The sequence below is a fragment of the Taeniopygia guttata genome, chromosome 28 (genome assembly GCF_048771995.1).
Source record: "Taeniopygia guttata chromosome 28, bTaeGut7.mat, whole genome shotgun sequence".
Classification (NCBI taxonomy): Eukaryota; Metazoa; Chordata; class Aves; order Passeriformes; family Estrildidae; genus Taeniopygia; species Taeniopygia guttata.
The window spans coordinates 5,152,884-5,169,918 of NC_133053.1; the positions used below are offsets into that span (position 1 = coordinate 5,152,884).

At 58.7% G+C, this 17,035-nt stretch overlaps 1 protein-coding gene across 4 annotated transcripts; it reads right to left on the bottom strand.

The window, feature by feature from the left end:
• Positions 1 to 851: 851 nt before the first annotated feature.
• Positions 852 to 12,975, bottom strand: KANK3 (KN motif and ankyrin repeat domains 3). 4 transcript variants are annotated; one of them, XM_030257154.4, is made up of 10 exons: positions 12,848 to 12,975; positions 7,572 to 7,646; positions 5,603 to 7,315; positions 4,983 to 5,082; positions 4,645 to 4,842; positions 4,056 to 4,143; positions 3,504 to 3,723; positions 3,048 to 3,190; positions 2,602 to 2,802; positions 852 to 2,518 (listed from the first exon to the last, which is right to left on the bottom strand). In XM_030257154.4, the coding sequence occupies exons 2-10, from the start codon at positions 7,606 to 7,608 to the stop codon at positions 2,333 to 2,335; spliced, it is 2,886 nt and encodes a 961-aa protein (XP_030113014.4). In that variant the 5' UTR covers positions 7,609 to 7,646; positions 12,848 to 12,975; the 3' UTR covers positions 852 to 2,332. The 4 variants fall into 4 exon arrangements, with proteins under 4 accessions (XP_030113014.4, XP_072775398.1, XP_030113013.4 ...); XM_072919297.1 differs by lacking the exon at positions 12,848 to 12,975 and adding an exon at positions 12,703 to 12,721; XM_030257153.4 differs by lacking the exon at positions 12,848 to 12,975 and adding an exon at positions 11,972 to 12,109.
• Between the last annotated feature and the right edge of the window lie 4,060 nt (positions 12,976 to 17,035).

Consider the following 17,035-nt stretch of genomic DNA (forward strand, 5'->3'; position numbering starts at 1 on the left):
TGTCTGCAGTGTCCTGAGCTTGACTGAGGCAATTTAGTGGTAGGTGTGACTAAGGTTTTGGGTGTCCTAAAGCTGAGCAGAGCACTGCTGGGACAAATGTGCATTTTGTGAACAGGAGCAGGCACTGAGGATTGTTGTAGGGCTGATGCAAGAGTGTCTGTGGGATTTGTCCTTCCTGCTAGTTTTAGTTGTGCCCTGGGCAGTTCATGGGCAACATGAGGTGAGGAGTTTGTGCCATGGGGAAAGCCCTTGTGTTTGTGCTGTTCCTTGATACAGTTTGTGATTCTTTGGGTTTCAGTTTCAGAGAATTAGCACAAGGCTGTGCTTCCTGTGATGCAGCAGAGCTCAGAACAGGTCATGTGTGCCAAAAGTTCTCTCAGAGTTCAGTTCTGTGGCTGTTGTTCATTCCCCCACAGCTTCATCAGTGACCCAAGAGTGTTTGCTCTGGCCCCTGCCAGCCCTCAGTGCTGGGTGACTTGGACAGAGTGGCTTGGAGAGCTTCTGGAGTATCCCTGTGGGTCGGCCTGGTCCCTGTCCACCTGAGGAGGGAGGCAGTTTGCATCCTCACTCTTGGTCTGGTGATTGCTCTTTAAGGATGCAGTGTAATATCAGCACCACAAAGAAGCAGGGCTGGTGCAGGGCTGCAGAAAGAAATGGGCAAAGACCTGCCTGGGGACACTTCAGCAGGAAGAAGACAGACTGAGGGATGTAGCCAGTGCATAGACTTGCAGTGAATGACTTGGAATGTGGGGTCACCTGCTCAGTTCGGGGGCTGTGCCTCTGCTGCAGCTCTTGCAGTGTTTGTTGTGAGCCAGACAAGAAGGCAGGAGACTGCAAATGTCACTGTAATATTTCAAAATAACTTTAAATTTTATTTATATCTTAAAAATAAACATCAGTATTAAAATACCAGTAAACAGAGTAGTGTATTAAGGAGTGGCAGCGAGCGCTGTATATTAACTCCAGTGCAAAGCTGAGAGCAGGTTTCTGGGGAGGGTTGTGGGGCTCCCCAGCTCAGAGCAGGTCAGGCAGGGGCAGAAACGGGGAGGCTGGGCCAAGGAGCAGGGATGGGGGGCATAACACACTACCTTTGCCAAGCGCTCAGAGCAGAGCTGCATTCCCATGCTAAACCCTTCTTCCTCCTGGTCCTTGTCCTTACCCTCTTCCCACCCCACATGGTGCTCACACACTTGCACAGACACATTCCCTGACATGCATGTTCCCCTTTGCAGCCTCCACGTGTGTGCTCTGAGCGCTCCTGGCCCATGTGTTTTTCCTGGTTCTGTCTTCAGCTGCTCTCCTCCCCTTTGTGATGGACAGTGGGCAGAGAGGGACTTGGCTGTAGGCTCTAGCTGTCTGCAGAGTCTGGGACTGGCTAACTGGGGAAATGCTCAGGAGGTAATTGGTCTCTCTTCCTTGGGAGAATGACCTGCTCCCCCTGTGGGTTATAAGATAGGCAGATTCAGTCCCCAAATGCATCCTCAGCCCCTTTTGTCACCTGGCTACAACTCCCAACTGCTCAGAGGTTTTGCTCCCATTGAGCAAATCAAATCTCAAGTGATTTCATATTGAACTTCATCCCTTGGCCAAGCAATATATTTTTTTTGCTTTGTATGCATGTGCTTGAAGAGAGGGGGAAAAAAAAATCAGATTTCAGCCAGGAAAGGAAATGCCAGAAAAGAAAGGCAAGTATTTGAGTCTGGAAACACTCCCAGCCCCTGTCCAGTGCAGAATTCCCTCTCCCATTGCTGTACAGGATGTGCCTGCAGAGCACAGTGTCCCTGCTGGGGCCAGGACCCCTCACTTGCCCTCCTGGCTCCATGTCACTGGTACTGCTGCCTTCTCGGAGCTGCCAGAGCACAAACCAGGTGCTGTTTCTGCTGGGTTGGTTCTCTGCTGTTCCTCCTTGCTGAGGGCTCAGAGGTGGCACAGCTCCAGTGGTTGTGGCAGGGAGCAAAGGGGATGGGGTGGCTTCTGCTCGCTGCTATCCCACTCTGAGGTCACTTGGTGGTGAGGTGGCCACGTGTGGGCTACATCCAGTGGAGGAGACGGGCGAGGGAGGCCCAGGGATGTGCTTGTGACAGGACTAAAGCTGCAGAGAGCGGTTTGGCACAGAGAGATGGCAGGTGAGGGGATGTGAATCACAGCCCAGTGCTGATGTGGCCCCTGGCTGGATCCCACGGTCACTCTAATTTGGTTTCTTTGGACTCCTAGGGCTTTGTGGCTGTTGGTGAAGTCCCCTGCTGCAGAGAGAGGAGTTGCCTGAGACCCCTCCAGTGACTCCTGGTCAGGGCTTGCAGGGCTGTTGTGAGCACGTGGCACCTGTACTGCTCTACTCTTGCTCCTGCTGCCTCTTCCTGGAGACGCTGGTCTGTCTCTCAGCCCTTTCCCCTCCGGTGGGGAGTGCTGTGGTACTCACGGGTACCTGCACCTTTGTGCTGTTGAGGTGTTCGGAGAGGAGCGCAGCGATGTCACCGTGACCAGCCTCCAGCGCGATGGCAACAGCGTTGTTACCATCCTAGAAAGTAAGGGAGAGCATGCAGAAAGGGCTTTGGGGACAGGACACAGCATGGGCTGCCTAGCCCAGTGGCAGAACCTTACACTGTCCACGATGGAGATGTCGCAGGCGGGCTGAGCCAGCAGCAGCTTCACGGTCTCCAGGCGGCCGTGCTCACAGGCGCACATCAGCGCGGTGGAGCCCTCCTCGTCCTGCAGGTTCACGTTGGCCCCGCAGGCCAGCAGGGCTTCCACCATCTCCTGCCGGCCGTGGCTGACAGCCAACATCAGCGCCGTCTGGCCAGCCTGCAAGGAAGGGACACTGCCAGGCTGCCCCCGCTGTGCTACCCACTTGTCCCCACACCACAGGACCACTGCTGTGACAGCCCCGCTGCCAGGCAGGAGGAGCTCCTAAGGTGATGCCCTCCCCATGCACTGACACCTCCAGGTTTTGGAGCCATTGTCCTGCCCTTGGAAGAGCTGAGTGTGGCTCTGCCGTCTGCCTGGGGGTGTGGAGGGTCAAGATGTGGTGGCCCTCACACCATACCGACCTGGCTGGCCTTGGCATTGACGTTGCCCATGCTGAAAAGCCTCCTGACCACATTCATGTCCTCTTCCTGCTCAACGGCTGCCAGTGCTGCCAGCATCAGGGCGGTGTACCCAGCTTTGTTCTGGTGGTCCACGTTACAGATCCCTGTGGGAGTCAGCAGAGGGGGCTCAGAGTGCTGCAGGGCTGGCGGGAGACACGGACCAAGCCATGTGCCTGTCTCCCCCTCCCAGTCTTGCCCAAGGTGCTGTGAACCTTCCCACAGGCACAGAACTGCTGATGGGTCTCCCCCATGAAATCTGGGCTCCCAAATGGGCTGGGGCGCCTACTGACCCCACACCTACGAACAGACACAGCCCAGGGCAGCTCTCCGCGCCCCTCTGCTGTCAGGGCCAGGACATGAGCTGGGGTACAGTGGGATGGTGGCCGGGGGATGTTTCTGGGGCTGGGAGGCACTGACCCGTATCCAGCAGCAGCCACACGATGTGGAAGTTGGAGTGGGAGACACTGTAGTGCAGAGCTGTGTTGCCATTCCCGTCTGCCAGGTTCACCACGTGGGCCAGGAGAGCCGGTGAGACCTCGGCAAAGGCCAGGAGATGGTTGGCAACTGTGTCAGGGATGGACGACTTCTGGCTGGACAGACGGAACCACTCCTGAAGGACCAGGCTGCTGCTGGCGAGCTGTGGGCAGAGAGGGGCTGAGCTCCCCCTAAGCTTTTGTATGCCCTCGCACCCTGGCACCCCCCCGCTGCCAGCCCAGGTGGCAGGGAGCAGGATCCCTGCTCCAGAGGGGGTGGGTGAAGGCAGGACCCTGAATTGCCCAAACACATGCTGAGCATGGCCTGAGCTGAGTCCACGTGCGCTTTGGGGTTTCTGGACAAAACCTGCAGCAAAGGGTTGTATTCTGGGGGAAGGTGCTGAGCCAGGCTTTGCCGGCCCCTCTCTGAGTAGGGCCAGCTCTGGGGATGTTGGCAGGGGCTGGGCAAGCCATCCCACCCCAGAATTCCACTCACCACCTCTTTGCTCTTGGCAGCACCTGGGTGGCCCAGGTGGGTCTTGACAATGAGACAGGCCTCCCTCATCCTGGGGCTCAGCTCGAACCTGTTGAGAGCATGAGGATGTCTGTGGTGTGGGGCCACATCACCCCACCAAACCTGTGAGGTCCCCAGTGCCTGTAACTCTCTGCAAGGTTCCCAGAGTGCAACCTCCAGCCCGATCCGATGGCTGCACCCCGGCTGCTTCTGCCTCTGCAAACCACCACAGGACGGAGCCTTATATGGATGTCCTCAGGCACAAGTCGCCCATTCTTAGGCCACATTTTTTCCTTTTGTTGAAAAATGCTATTGAAGGCTGTTGGGTTTTTTTTGTTCCCCTCTAAACTATATTCTGCAGCAAAGAAGCATCTGGAGCCTCTCATCCTTTCCTTAGCAGACCCAAGAAACTGGAAGGATTGTTTCCTGATGAATAGTCTCTACAGCTGAATGGGTTTTTCCCGCTGGCAGCACTGAAACTGGGACTGATGCCCCAAGCTGGCAGGGCCATTGCCATGGCTCCCAGCTGAGCAGAGCCAGGGAGCAGGGAGCCTTCTCCACTGGTACTTACTTTTCCTTCACCTCGGGGGGCTCCAGCAGGCTCACATCAGTCCCCTTGGACTCCAGTCTGGGCTCACACATGCCTTCCTCGGCCTCCTCCTCTGAGGTTTCGGTGTCTCCCTGCTCTGAACTGTTGGAGCTGTCAGCCGAAGCCTTCTCAGAGGAGCTGTTTGCTTCTTCTTCCTCCTCACTGGATGTGCTCTCATACCTGCACAGAGGGGGGATGCTCAGTTAAAACACAGTACCAGTCTGGCCCCCTTCAGGCCCTGCCACTGGTCCTAGCCCAGGACAGGGATGCAGGGGACCAAGACTGGCTCACGGGGGTGGCAGGAGCCCCTGGGCACGTACTCCCCGTTCAGCACGCCCACAAACTGCAGGCTCTTCTTGCTGCCCTCTGCCTCGCTCCGGGGAGGACCATCTCGCTTCTTCATGATGGACTTCAGGGCTCCTGCAGGGAAAGAGATGAGTATCAAGGGCCAGTGAGCAAGAATGATAGAATTTTAGAATAATGGAATGGTCTGAGTTAGAGGAGACCTTAAAGATCGTCTCACTTCAACTCCACTGCCATGATCAGGGACACCTTTCATTAGATCACGTTGCTCAGAGTTCCATCCAACCTGGTCTTAAACACTTCCAGGGATGTGACATCCACAACTTCTCTAGGTAACCTGTGCTAGGGCATCACCACTTCATAGTAAGGAATTTTTCCTAATATCTAATCTAAAGCTACGTTTTGAAACCACTCCCCCTTAACTTGCCACTACATGCTCTTGTAAACAGTCTCTCCTGGAGCTAGCCAAGTACCCCAAACCCACTAGACCTGCGGGCAGGCATGGAAGGGACATGGGCAACTGCTGGAGCACTGGGCAGCATTGGCCCTGCAGGCATTGTCCCCACCAAGGCCACCCTCTCCGTTCCTGCAGGAACATTTCGACCCAGACCCTGGCATCATCCTTGGTGACACTCACCGGTTGCAGGGCTTGGGGCAGCTCCAGTGTCCTGTGCTGGGGCTGGGTCGCAGTTGCCGTGTGTCATCTCCAGCACAGCTGGCCCAGGGCCTTGGCTGACAGGGGACATCACCCCCGTTGCTCCTGCACCCAGCACTGAGCGGCTGCTCAGGCCATCATCCAGGCCAGGCTCCATCACCTCACCCACACCAGGCTCCTTCTCCTCTCCTGCCAGGACAATGCTGCCCAGATCTGTCTGGCTGCCCTTGTCATCACAGCTGGCAGCTGAGTCGGGTCCCACCGCCACGTCCCGCCCGTCAGGGCGGCAGCCCACGGCCACACAGGAGGTCAGGGGGCAGCACTCCACACCTGCCTCTGCCGTCTTTGGGGAGTCGCCGGCTGCCCGGCTCTGTGTCACTACCACAGCCTCCACCAGTGCCTCAGCCACCTGCGGCATGGCCATCACCTCCTTGTCCACCTGCGCGCGGGGCCGGCGGGCGCACACCTCCAGCCGCAGCTCCTCCAGCTCCCGCGTGGCCTCCTGCAGGTGCCCCTCCATCAGGGCGATTACCTCCTTCTGGTGCGCCACCGTCTGCTGCAGCAGCTCCAGCTCCCGCTCTGCCTCAGTGGGCAGCCCCAGCGAGGACTCCATCACCCAGACAGACACATCCCTGCGTCCCTGTGTGCCACCGTCTGGCGCGTCCCCACTCTCCTGCAGCGACCGGTAGTAGAAGACGGCGTCTGTCATGGCCCGATCCTCCCCCACTGCCACAGAGCGGCACGGCCTGTCAGCTGCCCTGGGGCTCTTGCCTGGCCAAGCCCTGATGTTCCACTCTGGCACAGCCAGCTTCTCTGTCAGCTTCCTCAGCTCTGCAATTTTGCTCGTTCGCCCCTTCACTGGCTCTGCTTCGCTCTCTGGCCCTGTGCGGGGCGCCTCCTCACCCCCTGCCCCACCCTCAGAGGGGTGATACAATGCCTCGCCAGGCTCTGCCGATAGCTTCTCCAGCAACTTTGCCTTCTCCCTCTTCAACTCGCAGATCTGCATCTCCAGGAGTGGGATGGTTTTCACCTGCCCCTCCAGGTCTCGGAGCTGCCGCAGGGCTGCAGCCATCTGCTCCCGCACGTGCTGCAGCGGGGCTGTGCTGAGCCCTGCAGCTGGAGTGCTGCGCCCTGAGCTGCCGGGGCTCACCCGGCCCCAGCCCGCCTGGCCCTCAGCACCCGCTGGCACCCAGTGGGGTGGCTGGCCTGTGTGGGAGGGACCACCACCATCCTGCAATCGGCCCTGCTCCTGCTCCAGCCTCCTGCTTGTCTCCAGCAAGGTCTTCTCCACCCGTGGGTTTGGCACGAGGCACTTGCGGGTGGGAGGTGGGAGCAGCCGCACTGGCGGCGGCGAGATGGGGTGGGAGGTTGGCTTGCTCACAGGCTCCAGGGGTGCTCGGCCATGCGGGGACAGCAGCAGCGCAGTCCTGCCCTCCTCGCTGGCCGTGGAGGTGAGGGACTCGGTGGAGGTCCAGGCGCTGGTGTGGCTGCTGGGGCTGCGCAGGGTGCTGGGCGTTGGACGGGACCCTTTCACCCTGCGAGGCAGTGGCACTTTCTTGAGTGTTTGGCCACTTTCAATATCATCAACATATTTCAGGAAATCAAGGTCCAGCAGGAAGCCATAAGGGGTTTCCACAGAATATGAGCTCTTCTCTCCATCGTCCTGGTCCTGGTACAAGAATGGGCCCCCAAGATCTACAAGAGAAGGGACGGTTAGTGGAGACAGGCTGGCTTTTCTTACTGGGTTGTACTGGAATTTACAGCCTGCGGGCCTATCTCCTCCATGATGTGCGATGTGTCTGTCTCCAGCACCCTTGGTGTAGCACAGGGCACACAGTCCATGTCAGGGTTGGTGCTGGAGTGAGGAACTCCCCTGGGATGGGACAGGAGAGCTCAGCCCTGCCACCCCCCTTGCACTGTCACTACCTGGTGACAACCCTGCTCTCTTTACCTGGGAGGTTCTGATTCAAGGGTGCTGGCTGAGCCATCTTCTTCCCAGAATGCTGCTGACCAGAAGACCATCGACCTGCAACGAGACCAATCCAGCCAAACCCTGTGACCCCAGGGCTGGTGAGCCCCAGGCAGCCAGAAAGCCCTGACCCCCACCTGGGGAGAGCCCTCTGGTTGTCCCCTGCCATTTGCCAGGTCCCCTGGCCTCCCCCAGCCCAGGGCTGACACTGGAGCTGGGTGAGCGCGGTGCTGTCTGTGGGGCCAGGATTGTTTGTACATTTAAGGAATGCTCCACAGCTCAGCTGGGATGGCCGTGCTGCCAGCTCCAAGGGTCACGAGCTGGAGCTTGGCCATACAGTGGGAGCAGGCCAGGAAAAAAAGGAGGCTGAAACCTGTATAGATGTAATACTCAGTGTGAAGTTTGCTTGGGATAAAGGGAAACGATGCTTTGGCAAAGGCACGTGACAGCAGGGAGCTGCCAGCACCTGTCAGTGCTGGGTGTGATGCCCATTCTTGCCACCCAGGGTGCCCCACAAGAACTCAGAGGTGTCCTGAGAGTCCAGTGACCCCCAGGAGGGACCTGAGTGCTTTCCTCTGTCCATAATGTGAGATAAGGCAGAGGAGAATGAAATGGGAGCCTGGGTTTCCCAGCAGCCAGGCATGAACACACTGGAGGAGGGCCAAGAGGGTATGGCTGTGGTCCAGAAGTGAGCTCATGACTGGGGGTGTGACCAGCTGTGAGCACTGAGCTAGGACCTGCTGCAACATCTGGCAGCATCTGGATGGTGGGTCCCAGTGTGAAGTGCTCCTGGCAGGAGCAGGATGGGACAACAGCACCTTGGGAGCACCCATTACTGCTGTGCATGGCACTAGAGTTCTGGTGACTATGCCCATGGGGCTGAGCAGCTGGTGGTGGGCAAAGCACTTGGCACTGAGCTATTTTCAGAGGAAAGCAGGGGAGGGGGAATGCCACAGTGGAATGGTGGCTTGGGCACAGCCCTCAGGGAAGCTGAGGCTCAGATCTGCCCGGGGAACGGTGCAGGATCTGCCTTTGGCTGCACAGAAACACCCACGTCTGCCCCTCATGCCGATGCTGCAGCCACTCCCCGGCCCTGGTGCTGCAGCTGCCAGCCCTTGGCCCTCCTGGCCCTGTGGAGCCAGCAGAGCAGCTGAGGCAGTGCCAGGCCAGCCAGTCCAACTGCTCAGAGATAAGACACTCGCCACGAGCCACCAGGACAGATTTTGGGGCTCTCCTCTGCCAAACCACCCACAGCTGATGCACATCCCAAATTCCACCTCCCTCAGAATCATCCCACCTCTGAGCAGGCACCCATTCTACCTTCCCTGGGAACATCCCGGCTCCATGCTGGCATCCACCATTCCCAAGCTGCTGGCCTCGTGCCCAAGAGGGTCCCACGCATCCCCCACCTCCTTTAATCCCTCCCACCCTGGGAAGAGTTTGGCTTCCTCCTCTGCATGGCCCTTACTGCAGGTAATTAAGCAGTGCTGGGGCCAGGACAAACTTCCCGCTGGGCTCCACACACGTTGTAAATCAAAGAGGAAGAGAGAGCAACAGGAGCCAGAGCCAGCGGGAGCGTTTCCTCGCGGGGGAAGTGGCCGGCAGCTCCCTTCCGCCGCCCAGCCTGGGTATTGTCCTGCCTGGGGACAGGAAAAGCCTCCTCTGCCAAGGCCTGGAAACCTCCCACACCACTCCAGCAGCAAAGGTGCACTTTGCACCAGCACTGCACTGAGCTGGGGACAGGCTGCTTTTCTCCTGCCATCTCCTGTGTCCCCTTCAGCCACTGTCAGCATCTGCATATCCTCCCACTGCTTCCAGACCCCATTTCTTTTGGTCTGACAGGATGGGCTGGACCAGGGCATGAGTTTCTATCTTCACCCAGCTGCAAAAATGGTGATGGGACCTGCCAGCTACCAACCATGTCCAAGTGGCCCCAGGGACCCCAGGTTGTTCAAACCCCCCTGCAAGGTGCAAACACCCCCCCAGGCTCCTCGGGCTGTGCAAACTGTCCCTGGACTGAGGAAGAGGTGTGGGGCTGGATTGGACAAGTGGGGGCAGGTGGTCCCAGTCTGCAGCAGGTTGAGTCCCCACACCCATGGCCCAGGCACTGTCACCACCAGCTGGACCTGGCTGTCACAACCATGGCACCGCTCAGGCAGCCGCCCTCCTCCTGGGCTGAAGTCTTGCCGGGGCCAATTATCCCAGCCACTTTGGGGCCAAAGGCTGATTTTCAGCAGCTTCAGCTGCTCCCTTGGGCACTGGTGCAGATTGCTGAAGGATCTGGGCACATGGATCCCTAGTGGGGAGCCCTTACATGATCCCAACTCTCTTTGGAAGCAATAAAAGTGTTGTTTCTAGCACTGGTGTTTCAACAGAAAAGTAGGATGGTACAAGCAAAGGACTGGCAGAGAGGCTTGGCAGCGAGGAGAAGAGAAGGAGGATGCACAGGCATCCAACCACCCCTGTGGAGGCAGGGCTATGCTTTGCCCTGGGCTCACACCTGTATTTTCCTCTCGTGCTGTTGTACCAATGCCAACATGGGAAACTTGGGGCCAAAACCGGAGCTGCTCTGCTTGATTATAATCAGAAGTCATGTCAGGGATGAGGGAGCTGGGCACCGTGGCACAGCCAAGGCACCACCCGGGCCTCATGCCCCAGCTCCAGCTGCAGGCAGCACCTTGTGATCCCTGGCTTCATGGGGCGATTTCCCCTGGGGGTTCCAAAGCTCCTGGACTGGCAGAGGAGAGGTCTGAGGGAGCTGTTCCTAAAGCTTGAGACCTTTGGGCCCTTTTCCTCCCTGGGGCCACAGCTGTAGCAGCCCTCAGCCCAGTTCAACCACAAGCTGCAGGGCAGCCCGAGCTGCTTCACCGGCAGGGCCGGGGCTGGACACAGGCAGGGTTCTCCCTGGCTCTCCTCCTCAGCCAAAATACTGAGGTCATGAGGAATGTGAGAAGAACAGAGTCCAGAGCAGCCCTGGCCAATGCAACTTGATTTATCTCAGCCAGGCATGCTTCCCTCGTAGCTGAGCAGGCGATAAGCCCTGAAGCTTGGAACTGAGGCTGTTCCAAAGTTAAAGGGAAACCACTGAGCAAGCACACAGCTTCCTCCACTGCCAGCAGCCTGCCAGGATTCGGGCTCCTCGCACCGTCAGCTGTCACATGTGCTTGTCACCTGCAGTGTTACCTGCAGCACTGTGGCTGGGTGCAGCAGGAGGTATCCAGGGCTCACGACACCCTCCTGTCCCTGTCCCCTGCTGCAGGGGATGCATGGGAGTGCCTGTGCCTATCTGCCAGGCCACCGTGGCCACGCTGTCTATGCTGGAACTCCTCCTGCAGGACCTGAATCCAGGTGGGTGGATGCACAATGCTGACCCAGGGAAAGGGAATTGATCATCTCAACAGCCTAATTTTAGGGTTGGACTGTTATTTCTGGAGTTGTCGTCATCAATGGCCTGGTTTGCTGGGAGGCCAAAGGGGCTGCCCAGGCTCTGCAGCCACTCCAGCCCCTCAGGGAGCTCCCTGGCCTCACAGACTACAGGTGTAGAGTCCACACACAGACTTATGCACGTGGGGATCAGCTCTACCAGCCCCCTCACACCTACAGAGCTATAGCTTCAGTAGAGAACGTCAAACCCTTTCCTCGCACCCTCCTCACCACAGCTGCCCAGCAGCACCTTCCACCAACACCTCCCGATTCCCTTGGGGCTGCTAACAACACACGCATCAGCAGCGATGGCCTGGGCTTGTCCTGCTGTCAGGAGGGGCTCGGAGATCAAACTAAATTTATAAGCGGGGAGCCGAGGTACAGCTGGGGTACACACACAGCGCTGTGCACAACGCCACGGTGGGATCTCCGAGCACCCGAGCCCCGCAGCGCTCCGGGGCCCTTCAGCACCGCACAGGGGCCTGCAGCCCCCGGGGAGCCCACAGCACCCCCAGCCTGGAGCGGTCCCCAGGACCTCCGGGAGTTGCCAGAACCCCCAGCCCTGCAGTTCCACAGCCCCCGGGGAGCCCACCAGCACCCCCAACCTTCGGGGCTCCCGGCACCCTCGGGGGATGCCCAGCGCCCCGGGGTGCCAGCAGCGCACCCCGGGCAGCCGCACGTCGGGGCGACCGCCCGTCCCCAGCCCCGGGGACCTCGGGGAGTCCCGCCGCCGCCAGCCGGAGGGGGCAGCTCCGGCCCAGCCCGGCCCCGCTCCCCTCCCGCTCCGCCGCCGGGGCCGCTCGGGCGGAGCCGCATGCCGGGGCCGCCCCATCCCGCCGCGGCCGCGGGGCTCCAGCGCGGCCCGTCCGGGGCCCTGCGGGGCCGCCGCCGGCCCGAGCTCCCCCCGCCGCCGCCGGGCCCGTCCCGCCCGGTCCCCGCCGTCCCTCACCGTCCCTCACCGTGCCGCCGGACTCGTGGGCTGCAGCCCGGACACAGCCCGGGCCGGGACTCTCGGGCTGCTCCGCGGCGCTGCCCGCCGCAGCCCCGGGCCGAGGGCGGGAGCGGCCGGGGCGGGGCGGGCGGGCGGGAGCGGCCCCGGGCCCGACGGGACGGGCACCGCCCCCGCCGCTCGCCCTCGGCACCGCCGCCCCTCTGTCCGCCCGCGGAGGGGATATCGCTGTGCCCGCGGCCGCCCGGGTGCGATGTGCCCCGTTCCTGCCCGCTGGGGAAGGGGGTCCCTTACCCTTGTCACCCCCAGCTCCCCTCTCTTGGCTGCCCCGGGGATGGGGTGCGCCCACTGCAGTCACCCTGGGGACGGGACTCTCGCTAACCTGTCCGCAGAAAGGGGGATGCCCTGCCCACATCACCCCGACACTGGGGTACCCTCTGCCCTGAGCTCAGCCCCGGCGGGTGGCTGGGCTCCAGCTCCCTGCCCCACCGTGCTCCCCCAGCACAGCCACCTTCGCATCTTGCCCTCGTCCCACCCACGGCCGGGAGCAGTGCGCCGCTGGGCCTGGCCGGGCTCCCCGGGCCTGGCCCCGCTGGGTTTCTGGCAGCCCTCCCTGTCCCAGCAGCGGCTGTCTGTCTCCTTTTCTTGCCAGCTTTCTTCCCCGCCTGCTTCCCGTGCTGGTCGCTGAACCACGAGTTCTGGGCTCTCCCCCACCCTGTAAGGACCCCGGCCATTCCCCACCTTACAGCTTGCCCTCACTAACTGCTGCGGTCCTTTTCAGCGCTGAAACCCTCAGCAATAATTTTTGCTGCTTTTTCTTTCCTTTTCAGCTCTGAATTTCACGGGTATTTTTCCATTTCTGGCACTTCTCTGTAACACTACTCACGGGAAGAGCAGGAGAAACAAGATGCGCTTCCCGACGTCCCTCCCAGCTGCTGGCGGGCACTTTGGGGACTTCCTGGGAAAGGGTTTGCATCCGGACGGAAGTACCTTAATAGCTCTAATGAATCTACCTCCACTGACAGACCTCTTCCCTCTCCAATTCATTTGCATACTTGGCCTCCTCAGCATCCTGTGGTAATGAACTTGGTGATTTCACGCCCTCAATCGGTTTCCAAAGCAGGTCTGGAATAGCACTGCTCTTGACGACACTCTGGCTGCTTGGAGAAGAAATGGCCTGGGTCCCCTGCAGTGTGGCTTTACCTTCTCTGTCCAGGTCAGGAAAGGTGAAGTCTGGGGCGATGAGCCAAGTCCCAGCAGTGCCCAGCTGGGCTGTGATGCTCATGCCCCACATCCTGGCTCAGAGTTCCATGATGGGCTCACATCCAGGTCCCTCACTTCTGCTCTTGGACATCTGACAAAAATGTCACCCACCTCCAGGCAGCAATTCTAGTTTCCTCCCTGCAAAGGGAAAAAAACAACAAAGGAGGAGTTGAGGAAACATGAGCTTGGGAAAGTGATGTCACCACGGCTCTGTGGGTGCCAGCCCCCACATGACTGCTGCCACCCCAGCACAGGGGCTGAGCTGGGGAAGAGTGAGGAGACTAAAAACAACCCAGCACCACCAAAGAAATACAGCCCTGGGGCTCCCTGAATGTGGTGGTGGATCAAAAATCTGTGGCAGCTCAGAAATATTTCTAGGCTGAGACTCACCAGCAGCCTTTGAACAAGAGGGATGATATTATTCCCTGTAGGGATGAGACTCCCCTGGCATTAACTTCTGGTCACTGAAAAGAATCAAACCAAAGGGACAGCCCTTGTTTCTAATATTCATTGTTTTCTGCAGAAACGACATGGGACTCAAATATGAGGCCATGGCCAGAGAACTCACCTGGGCTGGTTGGTGTTCACACCCTATGTAAATCCCATCTGCATCCAAGAGCAGATCACAGGGAACAAAGTGGTTCTGCAGCTTTGGCTGGACACCAGGGTGGTGCCTTCACCCCACACCAGGGACGCTGATCCAGGACCTGCCCGAGCTGTGGCAGCTGCTGGCCCAGCACGGGCAGCTGAGCCCAGCCTTGGAGGCAAAAGGCAGCAGCTGCACCCACACTGTGCCAAGGTCTGGGTTAACCAAAGTGTGGCTGTGAGGTTGTGGCTGTTAGGACTGGTGCCTGTGTGGGTGAAAGATGCACAGATGCTCAGCCTGGGAAAGGCTACAAGTAAGGACCAGGGGCTTCCACAGCCTGGGACCAAGCTCTTGTATTCAGCATCTCTCCCATAACCCTGCATGGAGGGGTGGGGAGGGCTTCTGTTCCTCTTGTAGGGGCAGTTCTGCCAAAAAACCCTCGGTCGTTTCCTGGTGGTAGTGTGCTGTCATTCAGCCGTCTGGGGCTCTGCTGACTTTCATGGCATCGTTTTTGGGGCTGGTATAGCTGTTTCTTTACAATGGCCATTGAAATCTGCCCTGACCCATGTAAAAGTGTCCATCTGAACAAACAGCTCCAGGAGCTGATGAGTTTTCATAGAATCAGATCTACTGAAAAGCTTTTTTTGGTCCAGAAGAAGGTCTCAAAAAGTTACTTGCCTTGTGAATCCCAATCCTTTTCTCTCTGTCAGTCTCTACTGTGACTGTGAATGTGATTGTGCCTCTTTTCCCATCAGAGCAGTAGGAAATGTGTGTGTGCTTGTGTGCATGTGTTGTGACTCACACCAGCACAGCTGGGAGCTTCTCCACAGTGTGCTGGGAGCAGAGCCCCAGGAGCTGGAGGTGTCTGCAGACTGACAGAACAGGTTGCATCTCTGTCCCTCTGCACACAGCACAGGCATTGCGTGGTGTTGGCACATGAAAAAACGCACAAAGCTTGTCCAGGCTTTTGGCAGGCTACAAACATGCATTTGCTGTCTTTCTGTGTCATTCAGATGGCTCCTGGATGGAGAGACCCTGAGAAATGCTGCTGTAGATGCTGCTGGGATGAGTCTGCAGCCCATGAGGCGTTCCACTTGCTGCAGCTCTGGGTGACTCTGTTTGTTCCCTAGGTGGTGGGATCCTGACCCCTGGGCACCCTGGTGTCCCCCATGGGCAGCAGGAGCATCTTGGTCCTTTCTGAGGCAGTGGGCTCTGAAGTCCTGGGTGTCCAGGCTGGCCAGTGGTGGCCCATGGTAGGGAGGAGCAGTGCATGCTCAGGGTGCACCTGGGAAACAGATGATCAGACGTACTCCAGCCATCTCCTGGCTGCCTGAGTTCATCTCTGCTTACTCCAGCTCCACCAAGCCTGCCTAAGCTTGGCTCCTTGCCCCACCACCCCCTCCATGGCCCCCTGAACAAGCTGGCCAGGCTGGGCAGGGTATGGGACCAGAGGCAAAAGTTGTGAGGCTCTGTCTGGTCTAATCCCTGTAGGAAAGGGTGTCATTGCCAGCAATATCCTAGCCCAGCATGCTGCCCCCCAGGCACAGCGTCCCTGCCCAGCCACCCCAGCAGGATGTCCTTGTTTTCTGCCTGCAGGTTTGGGACTGAACAGAAAGCTCGTTTCCTCTCATCACCTCTCTGCTTAGATCCTTCCTCCCTGAGATGCTGCAGCAAAACAAAGAGCCCACGAGTGGAGCTGGAGCCACTTCCCCAGCAGTGTGGGATCTGGGGAAGGGTCCCCGAGGAGCTGTGGGTGCACATGTGGTGCTCAGACCCGGCTGAGCTGGCAGGGAAAGGGCTGAAGCCACTGGGGGAAGCCAAAGCCTGACAGCAGGACAACCACCACACAAACTCCTTGCCAAAAGCCTCCTGCCTTGCCATTTCCCAGCATCCGACACCTCCTGGAGACCCCCTTGAACCTGGGTTAGGGCTGTGCTGAGACACCTGCACCAAACACAGGCCACCCTCAATGACACCCTCTCCCTGGGGACCTCCTGCTCCATCCACCTCCCGCTACCTTCCACTGAGGTATGTGACCTGTCGCTATAGGACACGAGAAAGCACAACGCGAGCCACTTGCTACTTTGCAAGGTAAAAGAGAAAGTTTATTTTCTGACTCCAACTTTTATACTTTTCTAAAGGTGACAGTGGATTGGAGAGTGAATGGGCCACCTCTCCAAAGACAGTGGACAAACTACTAGTACATTAAGTCTCTCTACCTTTATGAAGGAGTGCAAAACAACATGTTATTTACAGAAACTGTGTGGGAAAGTTTCCCAATAGAATGTAAACTCAGAAGGCTTTAGAAAACTCAAGAATCAGGGTGACAGTGACCCTCTTGTCCCCAGCACAGCCCTGCAGGCCCAGCCCCAGTCCAGGTGCACGGAGCCATCCTCTCCTGTCCCCTCTGCTGCCGCTGGCCGCAGGTGACATTCTGTGCCTGTGCAGCACAGCAGGCGTGGCTTTTGTCCTGGTCAGTCCTCGATGTGCTTGGCACAGCACTTGGCTAGCCCGGGGAAGGCCGGCACAGCTTTTTTTGTGGCTGTGATTGCAGCTCAGCCTTATCAGTGCCGAGGGAAATGCCGTGCGGGCTTTCCGCAGCTGGGGTTTGCTTTGGCCGCGGGCCAGTGCCCGGGGACCTGCCCCAACGGCTGGCATGTCCTGCTCTTGTGTGGCCCTAAACACGCCCCAACGGCCAGTGAGACCCACCTCTGGGACATTCCAGTACTGGAATCATGCTGTGCATGGAGCATTTGCAGCCTGGGTTGCCTTGAAGAACTGTAATCTTGGCTGAAACACTACACTCCTTCAAAATGGCCATTTTCCTTTAGGGGCTCTGGGCCCTCATGTCGTCCCTGTAGCCAGGAGGCTGGAAAATGGGTTTTGAATATTGGTGCCCAAGCTGATTGTCCCCAAAAGGGGTGACTCCTAGAAAGGGGGACACCTGCCCCTTTGAATTCCCGGGACTTCGGTCCCACAGTAGGGTGGGGTCCCAGCTGCAGCCCTGTCCTCTGTGCAAAATGCCCAGGGGCAGCAGCCCTGACATCCCCAGCCCCTGCTGATGGGCAGGGACACTGGCCTGCGTGGGGACAAGGATGTCACCATTACCTGGTGGGTGATGTAGTCTCAGCTCCACCCACTGATTTCCAGCTCGACCCTTCACCCTGCAGAGCAGGATGGGGCTGGCTGTAGCCGTGAGCACAAACTAGCCCCCAAATCCCTTCT